The sequence below is a fragment of the Passer montanus genome, unplaced genomic scaffold, assembly GCF_014805655.1.
Source record: "Passer montanus isolate IOZ18808 unplaced genomic scaffold, ASM1480565v1 scaffold20, whole genome shotgun sequence".
Classification (NCBI taxonomy): domain Eukaryota; kingdom Metazoa; phylum Chordata; class Aves; order Passeriformes; family Passeridae; genus Passer; species Passer montanus.
Genome location: NW_024366592.1, coordinates 1,502,714 through 1,522,974, shown reverse-complemented (window position 1 = coordinate 1,522,974; position 20,261 = coordinate 1,502,714). Strand labels below are relative to the sequence as shown.

General features: G+C 40.2%; 1 protein-coding gene across 1 annotated transcript in view; it reads left to right on the top strand.

The window, feature by feature from the left end:
- DERA (deoxyribose-phosphate aldolase) overlaps positions 1 to 19,766 on the top strand; it is a 39,063-nt gene extending 19,297 nt beyond the window's left edge. The window contains exons 6-8 of the mRNA XM_039708178.1: positions 12,202 to 12,314; positions 16,313 to 16,462; positions 17,900 to 19,766. Of these exons, the coding sequence (XP_039564112.1) occupies positions 12,202 to 12,314; positions 16,313 to 16,462; positions 17,900 to 17,956 (320 nt within the window). The 3' untranslated portion in view covers positions 17,957 to 19,766. The remainder of the gene's footprint in view (positions 1 to 12,201; positions 12,315 to 16,312; positions 16,463 to 17,899) is intronic.
- Positions 19,767 to 20,261: the final 495 nt, after the last annotated feature.

The window sequence follows — 20,261 nt, the reverse complement described above, 5'->3', positions numbered from 1 at the left end:
TTAAAACATGGAAATATTATGTAAAATCAATAGATGTACTGGGTACTATTTATTTCTTTGATATTTCAGGCTAGGTTTTTTCATTCTGTCAGTAGCAGGTGTTAAATTCTACTAAACCAGTGAAAAATAGAAATAAATATTTAATTTACTGTACCTATCAATTATATAAAATTGGCTTATGAAATATTTAAAGAGATTGCATGTAGGAACACTAGTTAGAAAATCCCGTTCCTTAACAGAAACGTAATATAGATGTGGAAATACACTAAGCATGATTTTAGGGTTGTAGGTCCTGGATTTTTTTGTTGTTGTTGCTTTTTAAGGTATCAAGGCCTAGTGGTTGTGCCTGTCTACTTTGAAGACATATGCTCATGGCAGCAGCAATGTGGATTTGGACTTCTGAAGAGAAATGTGTTGAGTGAGGAAAAATACATCAGGAATATGTGCTCTTGAACATCATTAGGTTATTTAAAAAAACGATGGATATTCACTTGAATATACCATTGAACCATAAGGACACAGGGAAAACCAAAGTGGCAAAACAAGAGATGAGCACAAACAGAAGTGAAAAACCAGCTGAGCCATAAAAGTGGGACAAAACCAGGAAGTTTCCCATGAGGAGGGCATGGATTGTTTCCTTACCTGAATGTTAAAGCTGCATGTTAAAACACACTGATAACAATATAAAAACATCCATGAGCCTTTAACAAATCATGTCCTAATGGTGCTGATGCTGATTTTTTTTTGAAGTGTTACATCATGAAGTGCAGGGAAACACTGAACACCCCAGCTTGACTGCTGGGGTGCATGAACACATTCCTCACTGAGCTACACTACACTGGACTGGTCAAATGCAAATGAATAACATAGAATATGCTCATTTATGTGAGCATATTATCATAGAAAATGCTCATTTCAATGGTGCTTGGGAACAGGCTCTTCCAGCTTGCCTCTGTGGCTGCTTGCAGTGCTTTGGATGAGTTGCAAAAGGAACTTGAATTTCCTTGGCAGGTACCTCGGTTACTTGGAGTCTGTCTCCCAGCCTTTCTGTGTTCCTCTGGTTCTTGTTGTTACAGCTCAGATTGTGAACAAAAATTGGAACATATTCCCTTCTTTGACACTATAATTGGGAATTTCATCCCCTGAGAAATGCTCCTGATTTGGTTGTGTTGTTTTTTTTTTTTTTTCCAATTCTTTTTAAGAAGTTGTAGTTTTAAAATTCAGTATCTCTCAGATAAGACAATTTAAGATTTCTGCCTGTACTTTATAGTTACTAAAGACAATAGCTTTCCCAGAGGTGTCTGTAGTAGTCCTCCTTCTGAGGGAATTTTTCAAAGTTTGAATTGACAGCAAAGGCCATGGTCTTCATGGCAAGTCAACAGGGATCTGACATCTGATTGTCTTTTGTACCTTTGATGTTTCTTTCCTGCTAGCTATTTGGGCTATAAAGTGATTTCTCTGCAGTGTACAACTGCAGCAGTTTCCTAAAGTTGAGTTCTCCCTAAATCTAAGATGTAGAAAAGATTCCTCCTTGGTGATACCAGGAGCTCTTCTTGAGTATAACTTCTTCTTTCCATCACCTGTGCAGTCATGTTGCCAGTCCAATGTCCAATTTACCAGCCTATCCCAAACATCTCAGGAGTGAAATCTTGTAGTTTGTCACTGTTAATTCACCTGTAATGGACCAAAAAGGAAACAAGGCATGATGCTCCATATTCCATGCATCACACTGAACTTAAATCATGGAATACAAAATTGTGAGTCATGTGTATTCAAAAGCCTCCTTCCCACTAGTCCTGGAAAGTGAATTTGTGGAGAACTCACAAAGCACAAAGCCTCCTCAAAGTGGAGCTTTGGAGCAGAGCTGACGCCAGGATGTGGAAGCAGCTTGGTGTGGTCTGATGGAGAGGATGCTGTGCTTCTTGGGAATCCTAGTCCCCAGGAAGAGCAGGGTGGCATTTTTCAGTTGGTTTCTGCTACCCTGACACCATATAGCTGCTGTTGGTAGCTATCTGATTAGGTTTGTGTTGCAATCAGGCACTGTGCTTGCAGCTGCTCTGGATCTCAGCACATCCAGCTTCTCAGCAGCTCGCCAGTTGCAGCTTCGAGGCAGAATCCTCCAGGAGCTTCAGCTGGGTGGATCTTGTGCTATTGTAACAATGCCATTTCCAGTGCCTGGGTTAGAATTACAGCTCAGCTTTAAACTCAGTGTCTCCAGAGAGCACTGCAGAAACACTTGGTTTTTTTCCCCTAGAAGTAAAACAAAAATATCCCAGTAAAATAAGCAGAGCTGCTCCTTGCCCTTGAAGAATGTCTTAGTGAGTTCATTTGCAGGCGCTTGCCTCTATTATGAAGTAAGAACTGAAGCTGGGAGAGCAACTCAAGAGGAAAGTAATATATTTTTCTTATAAAGTGTTGAAGAGATTGAGTAAAAAAATAAAAGTTAGTGAGAGGTAAAGAGAAGATTTTAGGTTTGAAGTTTTCCTGTGCCTTTTTTACTCTCTTAAGAACTCAGTTTTGGAGTGAAACATGGGAACATGCAGAACACTTTGTCATCCAAGTATAGAAGTGCTGCAGATAAGAAGAAATAATTATTAATTACCATTGTATTTTGTTGCTGCTTCCTGTTTAATGAATGCCTTGTTCGTGAAAGAACCAGGAGAGATCTGAGATTATTTGAGGGGAATTTTTGTTCAGTGGAAGGCAAAGGAAAGATAAGAATGGAATCAGTTAAAGTCAGAAGGAGGCAACTAATATGGCTTTTGAGGTATCAGTGATGAATTTTGTATTATTCATGGCAGTGACTCCTGTATGGCTTGTAAGTTTTCTATGTTTTCATTTGCTAAATTAGGTGGGACACCACATAAAGAGTAAAGTAGTCAGTGAAATGTAGGAAGATTGAGATCATCACGATCATGCAAAGCTTGTAGATGCCTTTCCACAAAATGTGGTTAGCTAGAGCACTGATTTTTATGTTAATTTACTGGTGAATAATTTAAAAATACCTGTTTACTTTTTAATAAAAAGGAAAGATATAAATTGGCTGAGTGTTCCTAATGTTACTTACAGCTGCCATTGAGCAGATGTTAGGGATTCTTAGTGGTAGGCTAGACCAAAATAAGTTTTATGAATAAACAAACAATTTCCTTTTACTACCAACTCTTTCAGGCTGATTCTCTCCCAAATTCACTGTGAATGGCTTTTTAAAGTCTCCTCATAAATAATTACCTTTCTTGTGGCACTTTTTTCTAGGCACTTGAATTTTAATTACAGTGATGAACTGTTTTAATAAGTTGTTAAATAATTTTATCTTTTTAGGAGTGAATCCATTTTCTATTTCTCTTTGACTTCATCGGTTCCTGGGACTTTAATCCCTTTAATTCTTGCTAATTCACTTCATAAATTCATGCTGGAGAAGTAAACAGCATGCAGCAGCAGCATCATTTTCTTTTGAACTCTGTGCACGTACACCCACCTCAGCTTGCTGGTTATCAATGGTCTCCTGTTACTAGCAACCATTTTGTTTAACTCAGTCCTTTGGATCACAGTAAGTATGAAAAGATAGGTAATTAAATGGAGACAATGTGATTTTGCTTTGGGCTAATGTCTGGGGGCCTTAAAGCCCTGCATGGAAGTGAATACAGTGCTTAGTTCAGAGATAAGGGCTATGTAACACTGCTGTACTTCACCCCAGAACAGCACCTTCCAATGTAAATACTTATCAGACACCTTTGTGTGTGATTTGATGTTGGGAAATGCTGAACACGGAATTCCTCCTGGCTTTTTTTGCTGTTCCTGCCAGAAGGGAAGGTGCAGGCAGGGTGGTCGCGCTTCCCGGCGCGATGCTGGCACCGTCCCTGCCCCTGCACGTGACAGCTCTGCAAAGCACAGGGGGTGTTCTGCTTGACCACCTCTGTTTCTGAACATCTGAGTGAAAAAGCCATTGTGTCTTGGTTTGAAAAGATAGGTGTCTGCTAAGGAAGGCAGGAGCCTCCCCTGAAATGGAAAATCTAAAACTCATCCCTCCAAATTATTATAAATTTGAAATTAAAAAGCTCTCAGACAAAGATATGGGAATAGGAATAACAGTTCTTTACTAGGAAGCTAATGACCCATTAACAGAAGAGATCTTCTGGAGGGAGGATTGGTTTGTGGAAGACATGAAGAAAACTGCCCCATGGACAGAAGATAACTGCAGAGGACAAAGAGCAGCATAACCTCTAACAGATGGCAAATAGAATTTACACTTACCTTCCAATCCAGGACACATTGATACCAGAGTGAGGCTCTGAAATATTGCTGCAAATTTTGCATAGATGGGTTTATTTTTTTTCTCTAAGAAAGATATAAAATGTGCTGTCTCAATGAATAGTGACACTTAATAACTTGCCACTAAATACCTATGAGGATATATATACATTTAGCACAAAGAGAGTTTTGTATTCAATTTCTTAAATTCACAGTATTTCAGTAAAAAGAGTGGAATGCCAAAGTTCAAAATGATCATATATATTTAATGTAAGTTTTAAAAAATGTAAAACCTATATATAAGATGTAGATTTGAATACTGGAATATCATCTTTGTTTTGCCAGTGGACAGGTGAAATCAGCATTTCTCTATTGGTTTTTATATATATATATATATAATTTTTTTTTCAAATAACCAGCACCCATGCAGTTGTTTAATCAGGTTGTTGATGCTTTTGGTTTGAGATGCTCACCATAATTGCAGTCTGTGGTAAGATCAGCACACAGGCTGTTGACAAAGGGAGGTGAAAAAACAGTCCCCTGGTATATTAAATACCTTTTTATGAGTTGCTCCCTTTTTGTGATGGTCCTTACTGGTCTTTTTTATTTCCTTCATTCAAGTAGTGCTCAGTATGAGCTTATGCCAGAAAAGTCTGACTGAATTTATCAGCAGCACACCTTCATAAAGCATCCCTTTGAAATAAAATTGTTAGTTTTGCCATGTAAGCATTGTTAATAATGCAATGGGAGGAAAAAAGGATTTCTCAAAAAAACAGAAGTGTCTTTCCCTGGCTGCCAGCAGAGAGGTGCCTCCTGCTTGGAGTGTGGCTGCACAGTCAGGGGTTTTGGTTGGTTTTTTTCACTGAAGGGAGCTGGCAGGCTTTTTGGTATTCAGGCTGCCTGAAGAGTTGGAAACATTGCAGAGCAACCCGACTGACAGTAGTGAAAACATCTGGAAGTTCTCATCTACACTGCAACCTGCACACCTGGGCTTTTTTGGCTAATGCCAAATTATCAAGGTGGAGAAGGAAAAAAGGAGGGGCAAAATTTATTGGAAAGTGACAGCTTTAAGATGATGCCCTTTAAAACCAAGCATTGTGATGCCTTATATGTGTAGGTAAGGCCATAGGTAAGGTGTTAGCCTTTGGATATTTGTTGCATCAGGAGAATGCAGGAAGTCCATGATAAAATCTATGTGTTTGCAACTTGTTGGTGTTGAAGGTGTTTGAGTGTCGTAAAAAATAAGCTAAAAGTGCCTCACATTTTCCTGGTGGTCACCCAAGTGGATTATTCATTCCTCTATGCAAGCCCTCAAGAAATCTGTTCTACCTGATCTGTAAAAGCCAGGTGGAAACAAACAGGTCACAGATGAGTCTGGTGAGATCTGGCACCTTTTATTTTTTTGGTTTTCAGGCAAAGCCAGACACCAAAACATTGACCCTTCCAATTGCTCAAGGAAAATACCTTTGACCCTGGAAATCCCCCTGGCAGTTCAGCTGTGCCAGCTGCCTTTGGTTGTAGGGGACAGTGTGGAAGAGGGGCTGATGCTGCTCTTTGTCCTCTGCAGACAAAGAGGCTGCATGCTGGATGGATTCTGACTGCAGCATTAAGACATGGACTCTTAAATCTCAAAAATCAATCCTGCTTTTCTCTGGGTTAGCGTAGGAACAGAATCTTAAACTGCTTTTAACATCAAGTGTTGAAAAACACTCAAAATGACATTGAAGTGTCATGATTTTGGCTGCATTATGGATGGTGGATTTTTTTAAAATCTTTAAAATTCATAGCACCTTCTTGATAAAGTAGACTGATTTTCTACTTGCTTTATTCAGTGTGGAGTATTTCCAAATTGATTTTAAACAGCTATTTCTTCAATTTGAGTAATTTTGTTACAAGCTAATAGACAATACGTAAGTGTACCTGAGCTTTAATGTTAACATATTTGTTTCAAAGTTGTTATCAACGTTAAAAAGCACAAAGCTAAATGTGGTTGCTAAAACATGGAATGCAATATGCCACGTAGCGCTGTGATTCTAAGCCATCATGCATATTTATTATTTTCTTCCAAATTGCAGTGCTATTACTGGTAGATATATCAGGGTTTTAGCCTCAGTCTGTAATATGTCATGCACAGGACAACATTTTGAGAGGCTGAGATGTATTGATCCAAAACCAAGAATGCCAAGAGGGAAAAAGCCTGACCTAGACCAGTGCTGCTTTAATTATATCACAGTTTCAGCTAGTTTATCATTGTTTAGGTTAATTTAAGCATGAACAAGGAAGTGATGCAATGAATTTCAGTGTTGGTAAAGGAAGCTTAAAGGGGGAGATTTTAAAATCAAGTTTCTCCCGCTGCATTTGGTTTTTTCACCCATCCTAGCCAGAGCAGTGCTTGCATTCAGTCTGAAAGGAGATGCCAAGCTTTATCCAAGCTTTGTCCAAGTTTCTTCATCAGTAACTGCTGGAGGATGCCATGGATTTGGGAATTTGGGGCCAGAGCTGTGCCACCAGCACAGCCTCCTGCCCTGGGTGCACTGTACTGGAGAGGGAGGTTTCTACTGTGTCTACTGAATCTTGCTCAAAATCAGGAGTAAAAAATAGCCCACAGAATGGAGAGAGGGAGGTTTCTACTGATGTCTCTTGTGTTTTGAATCTTGCTCAAAATCAGGAGTAAAAAATAGCCCACAGAATGGAAATCAGCACTGCAAGTGGGTAAGCTGAGAGAAAGGTCTTTTTTTTTCCCAGTGATAGTAAGGTTAGGATTAGTTGTTGGGATTCCTTCATTTATTTCTTCTTTCTGCCTTTGACTTGTCATGTGTCATTAGGCAAACTGCTTCAGCAGTTCCAGTAGTGCCATCTGCAAAAAGAAATAAGGTTAATGTAGGTCATATACTGAGTGCAATATATGGTACACCCTTTTAAAGAAGAAAAATGGGATCCTGGTAAATAAACATCAGATTTAACAAGCAGATAACAGTACAAGTGTTCCTTAAACTTCCTTGTTGTCCCATAACAAGTCACTCCTGCTGCTTCCTCTTTGGAGAGGAAGAGGAATGGCTGTTCCAGCAGCACACAATTGCCTGAACTCCTGAACCCTGGCATCTCCCAGCCCTGCTGCTGCATGGCAATGCAGGGAGGTGACTGGGAGCATGTTTCCTTCTGGGCTTCAGGGTGGCTCCAAGCCAGGAGCCACCAGTGACAGGGATTCCAGCTGTGCTCTTTGGACACAGAGCACGTGTCAATTATTTATCTCCTCTTGCTCCATGCCACATAGGGATGGGATTGGGTTGGAAGGAATGGTCTGAAAATAGCAAGTGCCTGTGCTCTGTAGCTGAGCAACAGAAGGTGGTGTGGCTCTTCCTGCTGAACCTTCTAAAGAAACATTTTAAATGAACACACAAGAAACTAATACTAATTAATAATAGTATTCTGTGGAGACCTGTGGTAGGGGCTGCAACAGTGCATTAGCAAGCTATGCATAATTCAGCAATGCTGAATTCTTTCAGACATCATCTACAGGGAATTTTGCACAAGTGTGGATTTGGTTATTTGTCCCTTTTGTGTGCATGTGTAAGTGTTCCTAAGGACATTGTTTGGCCTGCAGAACCCCTGGTACTGGAGGTGCTGTTCAAGAAAGGGAGCATCCATTCTGAGTCTAAGAAACCAAGCTGGGATGGGTTTTCAGAAAGTTATCCTACTTCTAAACAGACACTAAACGTGGAGCCCTATGATGGGATTTTTACTTTTTTTCCCCTCTGTGCAGGCACTTTTTCAAAAAGAGTTGCAAAAAACAGGCAGCTCTCAACAGACCAAGTTATAAACCAGCATTTTTCAATGGTAGCTGAGGCACAGGCGTGTGAAAACATGCATTGGCACCTAACCAAGTGGTCTGGCAGTGCAGCCTCGTGCCATGGAGCTAAAGCTACCTGCTGAGCTACTGCTAGAGTGAGTTGTCACAGCTTTGTATTCTCTTTTCCTGCATGGCAAAGCTAAGCTAACAGGGAATGTATTTTATCTCTCTGCTTGAGCAGGATAAGGACATGTAAGTGGGACAATTAAGGATGAGGACATGTAAGTGGGACAATTAAAGATGACTCAACTGACAAGAATTAGCTGCTACATTAGCCTTTTATATCTTGCCCTGCCTCTTATTTTCAGAGGGTTGTTAACCTGGCCACCCCTAGTAAGGCTAATTTGTGTGTGAATCTGAAGACCCTTAGTTTGGGTGCTCATAAAATAGAAAGATGACTTGCTAATGGGACTTCATGCACATTTGATAGGGTACTATTTTGTCACTGATGCCTTGTCAGCAGAAACAGCAGGTGGATTTGCAGGTCCTCTGAGCAGAATTTTTGCCACTTTTTGCCACCAGTCCTGGAAGTCTTGGAAGGATATGTGTTCTCCCTGAGTCACTGCATATTGTTATAACTCAGTTGCAGCAATGAAGACGTATTTGTGCTCATTGCAAATACTTACAGAGTAGCAGAGCATAATTGTCCCTCTGCAAGCATCTCTCTCCAAACTATTGTTTCAAACTGCCAGCCACATCTTTGTTCTTTATTAAGACTAAGGCAGCAACACAGAGTCTGTAGGTATCAGGAGATAATCATTCCCCAAGGGCATTTGAAACACTTCACAACCAAAAGGTTGTGATTACTCCACAATTGCTATGCTGCTTATTATTCCTTATTGCTTAATTATGGAATCAGAGTGTGTTTCTTGGATGCTGTCATCTGAATAAGATTCTCCACTTCTGATGCTTTGCTTCAGTGTTACATGGGCTGGAAATCTCTGTAGATGTACAGGATAGCCATGGAGCAAGCCTGTTCTGGAAGCTCTCCTGAACTTTTGGGAGACCAGAACTTTCATAAACGGGGCTGTGTATCTAGAACAGAAGAAATACAATGGACTTTCTCTGAAGTGAATGGCCTGTTTGTGTGGAACCCACAACCTTGGTGTTACTGCACCATGTTCTACCCAGCTGAGCTCATCTCCCTGCTTCAGTCAGTCTCACATGACTTACTGCCTTGAAAGGAAATGTACTGTTATGACTTCACATTGGGGAAAAAAAAAAAAAAGTAGAAAGGATGGTCTTTTCCAGGCTCACTGGGCCTAGAAATCCACCCTGATAACTGATTTTATAAAATCTTGGATGTAATGCTTCATTGAACCAGTCTCAGATGACTTGCTGCCTTGAAAGGAAATGTATTCTTGTGGCTTCATGTTGGAAAATAAAAGTGGTCTTTTCCAGGCTCACTGGGCCTAGAAATCCACCCTGATAACTGATTTTATAAAATCTTGGATGTAATGCTTCATTGAATTGTGTAATCTACTCTAAGGAAGGGGATAGCCATTCAGTGTGTATTTTAGCCTTAGCCTTGATTTTTTTGAGTGTATCCATTCATAAGAAGATGAGAAGATGGTTGATAAAACTCAGGTTTCTAAATCATCACCTATATTTCCAGGTGAAACTCCTTCTGAACTTAATTCCTTAAACTTGTTTTTGGGAACTTGAATAAGAAATAGACTGGGTGAAACTCCCTTATTATCACGAGGTTGGCATAAAGTTTGCTTAATGAGGTGCCTTTTATGTCAGCACTTGATTTTTATATCCCCCTTTTCATTGCTGAAACCCAAACATTAGCAGCACCTTCCATTGTGGCTCTCTGTGCTAGTGTGGGTGCTCTGTCTTCTGTAAGAGGCTGCCTGCAGTCCTGCTAGCAAGCTCTTGTGTCATAAAAAGAATTTGTTCAGCAAATAAAAATGTATTGTTTTCATTGTTAGAGGATGCTACTTAATTGGCTGTATGTTTGTCTAATAATCACATCTAAAGCTGATTATTCTCATAATAGCCTTAAGATATTATTTAAAAATAAATATATAAATGCACAACTTTTGTACTAATACTAGTTTTTAATCTCTTCTTGTTTCTATGAAGTCTGAATGAGATTTTCAAAATTGAATAATAATTTGATCCGTTAATCTTTTGAAGCTAGTAATTTTATTTTCCCCTCTTTGCTGTCTCTGAGGCTCGCAAATGAATAGAGCTTCATTACTGGAGTCTGCATTTAATAACCATTATCCATTATCTTGTAATTAAGACTCCCTGTAACGAATCATGAGGACAATGCAAAAATACATAGTACATTTCTTTAATGAACTGGAAAATGTTCATCTTGTTCTATTTAGTAATGAGTTGCTGAATAGTCGTTAAATCCACTGGAGAATAGAACTAGATGGATTTTGAAGACTATCTTGAGTTTGTGGTTAATCTATTAGAATTAAAATTTCATCTTCTATTTTTATCAACAGCTGATTAGAAGTCATTCTGTTTGACCAAATTGATTAGAAGACCATATACAAGGGCAGCTGTTGTTTAATGAAAGTTTTTAATGAAACTGTACCATAGAGACTTGTAATTATAAGACTTATAAAAGCTTTGACTTACCTTATAGCAGAAAAAAATGAGAAGTATTGCACTGAAGGACTTTTAAGTGCTACATTTCGAAAGGGAAATTAAAAATATAATTTGGTGATGTTGAAGTTACACTTCCACTGCTCCTTGTTTTAATGTGACTATCAGATGTCCATGGTGTCTCCCTGGAAGGGAGCAGCTCTGAAATGTGCAAGTCAATTGTTTCTCCTGTGTGCTCCATTCTCTGCAAAGCTCTATCAACTTTTAATTGCCTCTTTTGTGCACTGCACTTTCTGTGGAGTTGGGATCTTTCTTGCAAATAGCTGTTTCTCTCCAGAGTGGAAGCTGTCACGGGAGGGTGCAATTGAGCCACCACTGGGCTGACGTGGTGCCTGGTCAGGAAGCCTACAGAGAAAACTGTGTGGCCTCAGGAACCCCAGGGTTGGTGGTACCGTTTGATTGTGTTTTGAAGGCAGAGAAGCACGCCTGGCTGTGTGCTGCCTTGCCATCAGGCTGTGCCCCAGCTGCCTGCCCGCCAGCTGTGCCATCGGGAGGCTCTCTCTGCAGCTCACAGAATGTAGTCAAGGCAACTCCTTTCTTGCAGCCAGTGCTGAAACTTCCCTTCCCTACTCCAGGGGATGTTGTAGAGGCATCATCATTCACATAAGAGACAAAACGGACCCCAAGCCAAATTTGAAGTGGAAGCAGATGCAGTTCCAATTGACTTAAGTGGATGATGCACACTACTACATGATGTTTGAATTATCCCTCTTCTTCTCCCAATTACTTTTGATAATTAATGATCCCACAGTACACCTTTTCTAAGAAGTAGGTTCCTAGGGATGAAGTGGGTCCTAATGAAATTAAAGAAGTTTTGTCATTGTGTTCTGTCAGTGCTGGATCATGCACTGCAAGGCACATTATTTTTTGTTAGTTTCTTAGCTTCTCGTTACACTGAGCTTCAGGATTTCTTTCAAACCAAGGCAGAGCAGCAAGAATACACAAGAATGTTACACAAGTATTAAGGCAGAGAGTGGAGAATATTATTCACTAGGGAGAAAACAGGAAAAAATAAACCAAGGCTAACTCTTGTTCTTTAAAGAACACAGATGTTTTGACCTTGTTGCTGCATTAATCCGTGGATTTAAGTATAGTAACTTGCAGTGTTACAATTGCTAAATGCATAAAAGGGGAGTTTTCCCTTGGTTTACAGTGTTACACAGATGGTTTAGTAAACACATATGAGATATCTTTCCCTTCTCTTAAAAACAGCTGTGGGAGATACAATAGCAGACTGTCAGACTTGAGACCAAGGAGATGCAAAGTTAAATTAAAAAAACCTGATGCAAATAATTTCTATTCTCAACGATCCTGGTGGAAATACTAAAATGTTGATTTATGTACACCACGGGGACGTATGTGTAAAGGAATGCTTCAGAATTGCTGTGAAGCAGGAGGGCATCTTTGAGGCTGTGAACCTCTATGTGCAGAGGGACTCTGGTTCTAAAAGTGCTATAAAACATTTTGCTTCCTTTCAGGGTCTGACTTCATAAAGACATCTACAGGAAAGGAGGTGGAAAACGCGACCTTTCCCGTTGGCATAGTCATGATGCGAGCCATTAAGGAGTACTACTGGCAAACTGGCTACAAGGTACTTCTCATTTCCTCTGTAAAAATTAACCAAACAGGTTCACTCACAAGGAAATAAGGATGTAATAGGATTGATTTGCTAATACTATTATTTTTTTTACTTTTGTGTTTCCTCTCTTGAAGAACCGTGACTTCATTCCATAAAATCTCATGCAATCAAAGCCTTCCCTGCTGCATTTGGATTTGAATTTTTATTCACTATTTAGGTGATCATGTCCATTAACAACAGGGCTGATAGTGGCTGACATGCTCCCAAAAACATCAGCAGAGCTATACAAATGTAGAGCCATTGAGCCTGTCCAATGTACACAACTGTGTTCTCTGACTTTGTCCTGGCAACCCAAGGGATACATTTTGCTCTTTCCTCCATTGCCAGAGAGGCTTTCCAAGGGCACAAGGAGGAAGATCCAGCTCTATCCCATTGCCTGGGATGGAAGGAAGGAGAGGGGGAACAGGGGTTGGAAGAACATTATATCCTGATATTAATGTTAATTGATCAGGTCACTGTCAGGCGAGGTCAGTGGAGAAAAAGGGAATGTACAGCGAAGCCAGTGATGAACTGTCCATGCATTCATCCTTTTGCTGCAACATTGAGAAAGAAGGAGATTCCCAGGAGAGTTTAAGCCACCTCGCACTTCCTTTTATCATGGGCAGGTGGGGGCTGCCAGCTGGATCAGGAGCTGGTGTTCAGCAGTGGCTTTGTCCTCACCTTCAGCGCCAGGGCAGGGAGCCATATCTCCAGCTAAGAGCCTCTCCCCGTGTCTGGCCACCCTTCCCTCCTCTCCAGCTTCTCCTTCTGCCCCTTCTGCAAGGCACAGTGTCAGCAGGTGGGATGAGCAGTGGGATGGGGGCTGAGAAGGCTTCAGGGGCTGTAGGAGCTTGAGGAATGTGTGACACCAGCTTGGAGGTGTGTCCACTGACTCTCTGTAGCCATCTAGGTGAGGCCAGCATGGATCCCGCTCCTCCTTTCCCCTCCTGCCTCTCTCTCTGCCACACAATCATTTGAGCAGCCCCAATAGTCTTGTTTCTGTGGGAGCAGCACCAGTGCCCCAGCGTGAGGCAGGTCCCTGGGGCACCAGGGCTGGGTGCCACAAGCTGCATTAGCACAGCTTTGTCCCCATAATTGGATATAAATGTTGAATTCACCTTTGCTTTCAAAGGAGGCATTCACGGTGTGAAATGTGTTATTAAGAGTAAGTGCTTGTGTCCCTGTGCATGTGTGTGTCAGTGAATTAGATGTAAACTGACTTTATGCACTTTTATTAACTGAAGACAATATTATCAGTGACAAGACATTTATAAATGGTTTCTTTAACAAACTAATTTTGCTGCTGTAGGGATGCTTTCTAGCAAGGCGTTGCCTGGGAAAAACAGGTTAATACAGAAATTAAACTTCTTCAAGGAAAGGAACAAGTTGCAGAGTAACATTTATTGACTGATAAGCTGTGGTGGTGATATGAAAAGTGTGCAATATAATGGGAAATAATCTTTTCCTGTCATTATTGAAGGACATACATAAATTGGTTTTTCTGTTGGGAAAACCCCCAATCCAGAAAAACTTATTACTTTTAATAATGTAAGGTGAAGAGAAAATTCTTGAGGAGATGAACTTATTAAGCAAAATAATGAAATACTGTGAAACAGCAGGAAAATGGTAGCTGGACTTTGTACTGCTCTTGAATTAAATTCCAACCCCTCCTTCCTTTTTACGTTTTTGTGGCAGTCAGATGTGCTGTTTGGAAAGCTGGTAAATGGAGGAGAGGACAGGCTTGTCTTTGTCAGCTTTTTTGCAAAGAAAAGACCTTTCAGAATCTGCTAAAAGGGGAAGGAGTTCTGAATGATGGTTTTAATTCTCTTATTAACTCTGTTTCACTTGTTTTTGCCACAGATTATCTCAAAGAGACGTCGTATTTCTAGGAAGAAATCTGAATTCAAATTTCATTAGAATTTCTCTTCCTTAGGGAAAGCACATTCCAACTGTTTTTGTTTATTATCTAGAAGATTCTTTTGCAGTTGCTGGGCTTTAAATTCTTTTTGGAAGTCTAACATTAACAGATGTATGCATACACTCACACATCTATTTGTCCATCCACAAAACCACAGTTTTCGTGGTTTGGATTTATCAAGCTTTTCCTGCTTTTGTTCCTTTTAATCTTATTGGAAATATGCCATTATCACAATGCTCCAGCATGAGAGAAGGATTTATCCTGCGTTTGTTGGTCCTGAAATCACTATATAAAAAAGATTACCAAACACATTTTAAAAAAGATACTTTCTGATTCCACTATTATGTCCATAAGGCACAAAGAAATCCTCAGTGCAGTGAGGTTCTGGGAGCTTGAATACAAAAACAAAATGATAATTCTTGCAGAATGTAAAGGCAGAAGGAAACATAGGAAGAATCAGTGTGTTGTTCAGATTTACCTCTTTTTTATACAAGAAGAATTTTTCCTTATTCCCCTTGTTTTTCTGGATTTTACGTAGCTGCTACAGGCCAACATTTTGGCATTTTTGATGAGGGATTTGATAGCTTGAGTGTCACAAGCTCTGTCTTGTGTTTAAATGGCACATAACCAAAGGACTGGCACTAGGGGTGTATGCCAAGTGCACAGCAGGTCCACCATGGGGTTCCAGACATCCTTTACCTCAAAGAAAAGTTTTACTTGGTGTTTGTGCCTTTGCAGACGTGGCAGTTCACCTCCAGGTATGACCCACATCCCACACAGAGGGACTGAAAGCACACCCAGCCTGTGGTGGGGGACAGACCTTTCAATTTCTGATAAAGACAGATGTAATCTAATTCCCATTTGGAAAATTTTAGTGAAAATCAAACCTCTGGTAGGTTTGAATGTGCAGGAAAATCATGTGTAACTGTGCTGCACAGGCTTTTATAAAACACAGCCAGTTCTCACTGCTGCCCACGAGCCAGCCACCTCACATGCAGCATCTTTATTGTAGACATATTATATGTCTACAATAACATAGAGTTATGTTATTGTACATTTGTTGTTTTATATTTGAAATTAGATTGGCAGTAGGTGATGATGGGATGGGTACTATGGGGTTATGCAGATATCCCTGTCCTGCCTAAATCCCTTGTACTAGAGGCAAACTCTTCCCATTAGACCTCAAGCCCAGTTCCTGAGAAAGTGCACAGGAGTCAAAAGTATTGCTCCCTCAGGACGAAAATGTTGTCTTTGGCAGTGATGACTGAGGCTTAATAGGTCCCATTTCTAGTCCAGACCTTGATATGTTTGCTTGGCAGAAGGATCTCTGAACGAAGAACCTGAGAACAGAATAGAGATGGAAGCAAGTTTTGATATAACAGAATAATAGATGTGTAAATTGACAATTGCTCAGCCAGTCTTGCTGGATAACTAAGAAAACAAATGTTAAGTTGGAAAGAGATTTGATGACTTAGAGCAAAGGATAAGCTGACCACAAACAAAAAGATGTCTTTACCAAGCAGAAAGATACACAGGCAAACAAGACATGTCAATGTGGCAAGTAGAAAAAAAGAATTTTCCACTGCAAGAAAACTGAAAAACAACTTTAAGCTTAAACTGTAACATACAAACTCATGTGATTGGATAGTATTAACCATAGTTTGGTAATGATATAGTTATGATAGGGTATAGGTAATAGTAAAGGTGTAGGTTGGTTCTTATGTATTAAGATGCTCAGCAAAGTATATAATGCAATGTAACCAAAACTAAAGGGTTTTCAGGCTTGCCTGCAGCTGGAGCTGACAGCTGGCTCTGTCACCCATGACCCTGACCTGCTGTAACATCTTGGATACAATGAACTGCATTTTGGAGAGCTGCCTGAAGTCCTGCATCTCTCTGCAGGCTCTTACTCAGGTCCTTCCCAGGCAGAGCTGTTCCATCACAGGCACTTTGAGACTGCAGCTGTACAAACACTGATTGCTCTTCTAGGGTTGCTGATGGATGAAAATGTGTGTTGGACTTTTATTTATTTCATTTTTCTCTCTTTCTAAAGGTTGGATTTAAACCTGCAGGGGGCATTAGGACTGCCAAGGAAGCTATTACTTGGCTCATGCTGGTGAAGGAGGAGCTGGGAGTGGAGTGGATGACCCCGGAGCTCTTCCGCCTGGGCGCCAGTAGTTTACTGGGAGACATTGAGCAGCAGGTTGGTTGTTGGCAGCTTGCAACTCATGAAAAACAAAAGTAATCTTTCTAAAAGTGCTGGCTTATTGCTTCTGCAGAAATGGAACATCCCTCTAATTCATTATTAATGACAGGCTCACTTCCAGCTCAGTGTTTATTCAAGTTTGAGCTGTTGTTACAGACATCTGGGGCTCTGGTGTTGGGGCAGCTGACCATGGTCTAGGCCATGCTGGCAGTGTTAAATTTTACAAAATTTGGGCAAAAAGGGCTCAGTTTGTGCGTTTACAGAGTCTTTTCAAATGCAATGTTCTGCTCTTCAGTCCCAGCTGTGACTGAGCCTCACAGACCCTTTGTGTCACTGTGCCACAACTCCTCACAGTGTTCCCATCCTGTGGAGAAAGTCACATCTCATCCTACATAGGGGTGCTGCTGACAGAGGATGTTTTACATGTTGGCTGTTTCCTGGGCAAGAAGTTCCCAGTGGGAAGAAAGATTCTGACCTGTGTATCCATGATCTACATCAGTGGCACAGGATGTCTTCCCCAAAGGATGCAGTGTAATTGGGAACAGTGTAGTGTCGTTGGAACTACCAAAACATGAAGGCTTTTGGTCCTGACTCCCAAGTTCATTAAGCCCAGGAGAGGAGGTGATATTACCTTTAACCAAGAAAAATATCTGAGAGTCATTATCCTGTTGCTGCTGCTGAGAAAACATGAGGTGTAGGGGCTTTGGGGGAGGACAAAACCACCAGTCTTTTCCCTTTCCTAGCACTTGAAATACTGACATGTTCTAAGAAATGTTTTAAGAACAGCTTAGAGATGTCAGGTTAATATTCATGACTGCTGAAACCCCTGGCTCACTCCTGCAATGAGAATTATATTGTCTTGCTCCCTCTGCCTCATTCTTGACCTAAAATTATGTCTCTGGTTGTGACAGAGCAGCATGAGCTTTCTCTTTGCCACTGCCATCACTGCTGGGTGTTAGAACACAGCCAGTGATTGTGTTGCACCATTTGTTCTGATTCCTTAAGGGTTTTATCTTTTATCTGCCAGGGATTGCACAAATGCCCCAGCCAAGACCAAAGCTCTTGCTGTTCTATGCTGTCTAAAAACGTGGAAGATGAAATGTCCCAGTCCATATATTCAATAAAACAAACATACTGAAAGAGTCAAAACCAGATGCCAGAGGAAAGCATTGGCTTCTACCTGGCTCTCTTTGAAATATTAGTTAAGAGCAGCAAGAGTCTTTGCTTTTTGCTTTTTCTTTCCAGCATCAAGACCCCTTAGTTCATATTCTACAAATAAAAATATATTAAGGGATATTACATCATATTTTATGCACACACACAAACAAATATCTATCATCCTCATCTGGCATGCCTTTAATTTGTTACTTCCTTGACACTTGCAGCTTTATAGTCGTATATAATTCTATCATAAATTTTCTTTTTTTCTTGCAGATTTTCTATCATGTGACTGGCTCTTATGCACTTCAGCATGAACTGGCAATGGCTTAGACACAAAACCAACTCAGGATTACTTTTACAAAAGAGGTCTTTAAGCAAACAGCATTCAGAAGTCTTCTGACAACCAAGTGCATATGATAGAATTAAAGGCCTAATTCTCCCTTCTTCATAGTTCATGGTATTTAAAAATATGCTCAAGTCTGCTGGTTGTACTTGATCCAAAAGCAGAAAAAAAGTGGCATTTCTGAAATAGTTAAATAGTTAATACATACAGATTTGCAAAGTTAATCTTGCAAAGTTCCTCAGACCAGCCTGAAAAGCTTATTAATGGCAACACTGAAATACTATGAAAAAGATTTAGGTGGCCTGGTAACACTTTGCATTCTCAGAATATGAAATATGTATGGAATGTTTCAGATTGCTAATTAAAAGCTACTGATCTTGGAATAGATTTCCATTCACCTCAGACAAAATCTTCTGGCACAGATGTGTTGCACTATTAATTCTTCTGTTGATTCAGTCTCAAGCATTGTAAGGGGAAAGAAGAATGAAACTTGGCTATTATTTCTCTTTTATCAAATGTCTTCTGTAGCAAAAAAAAAAAAAGGCAACCAGATATCTTTTTTATTTTTTCTATTTTCCCCCCCAAACTTGGGCACAGACATCCATATTTAGACCCTTGAATAAAAGTGGCTTGATTTCTAGAACAGCTGAGTATCCACAGTTGCTCCTGAAGTTAATGGGAGCTCTGGGTGATCAGAACAACTGAAAATCAAGCAGTCTCTATATAGGTGCCTAACTATGCATTCAGGGGCCTATTTTTAGGCATTTCACTCTTAAAATTTTAGTCTAACTTGCTTAGAAGCTCCAATTCCTGTCTCCTGTCATTTTGAAACACATTCATGCAAATCTTTCCATTTTAATGTAGGGGGGGTGACTGTCAGTTTGCAGGTGTCACTGCTAGGCTGGCTGAACTTCAACTTTGCCATTCCAAAAGAAATACATGAATTTAAAAGATGATCTGAATTGTGTCCTGTATGGGGTTTAATGCTTTAATGTAAAAAAAAAAAGTGGTTTTTTCAGAGCACATTAAGAACAATACCCAAATCACCAGCACTTCTTGAATATCAGACTGGAATTGGTAGATTCATTTTATCAGAACTGCATTCTGCTCACTAACCAGAGTTGTACTAAAAACTTAATTATCTTATCATCATGACTAGTCTCACTGACTTAAGTAGGTCTCATCATGGAAGTAGAGGAGGAGGAGGAGGATTTTGCTGTAAATCAAGCTACAAGGTGCATTTATTACAAAGAGATTTATTATAAAGATAATAACTCTGTTATTTATCTGGCTATACCACCTGAATCACTAGAGTGCTACAATAAACCTTGGACAGATAGGAAAGCTGATTAGGGAAAAAAAATCAAGAAAAACAACATATACAGAAAGCAAAATCCTATATGAAGTGCTCAGGATTAAAAAAGGACCTTAATTTCTCAGGAAATTGTTCATCCAAGGCTTTCAGTCTTTTTCTACTTTAGGTCTCAACATACAATGTGAGGCTGAGCTGTGACTCTGTTTTCATGTTTGTTTTCCTGAAAATGGCCCATTTTTACCATGACTTTTCCATCTGATTTCATTGCCAATTTCATCAAGGAAAAATTCAAGTGCCTGTCTGCATATGGAGGGGAAAATTCTGCTGCTGAGCTTTCAGAAACACAGAGCCTCTTACAAGAAATCAGCTCCCACCAGGTTTCTCCCAGCCTGACCTTCTGCTGTGCCCTCCCAGCCACCACACACTGGATTTTGCTGTTGTTTAGCTCAAATAAATGTTAATAAATGTTATAAATGTCCACACTTTCATAGTGGGAAGTAAAACTACTTGCAAACCACACTTTTTTTTGTGGTCGGTTGTCTTTAGGACAATTAGGGAGACGATAAAAACTAATTTTTTTTGGAGATGCTTTAGTTTGTAGGTAGAGGACTCTGTGTAGTACCTTAAAATTGATGAGGTCCAACTTTGCCACCTTGCTGTGTAAGGTGGGTCTCTGAGAACAGCCTCAGTGTCTCCATGGGAGCTGTGTGGATGAAAGAAGTTGCCAGGAGAAATTCTGTCAACAGTTTTGGTGTGCACATGGGCTGCTGGTGGTGAGTCCAGGGGTGACAGCTCTGTTTGCAGAGGGAGAGGTTCCTGAAGAGTTGAGGATAGCCACTTCCCTCCTCCATGAACCTTGAAACACACCTATGTGAAATACTGTGCCACTCCAAACTTCTCTGTTTTCACAGAAGCTGGATTGGAATGTAGTTTATACAATTTTTTTCTGTTGAAACCTTTTGTCAAAAAAGAAAAAA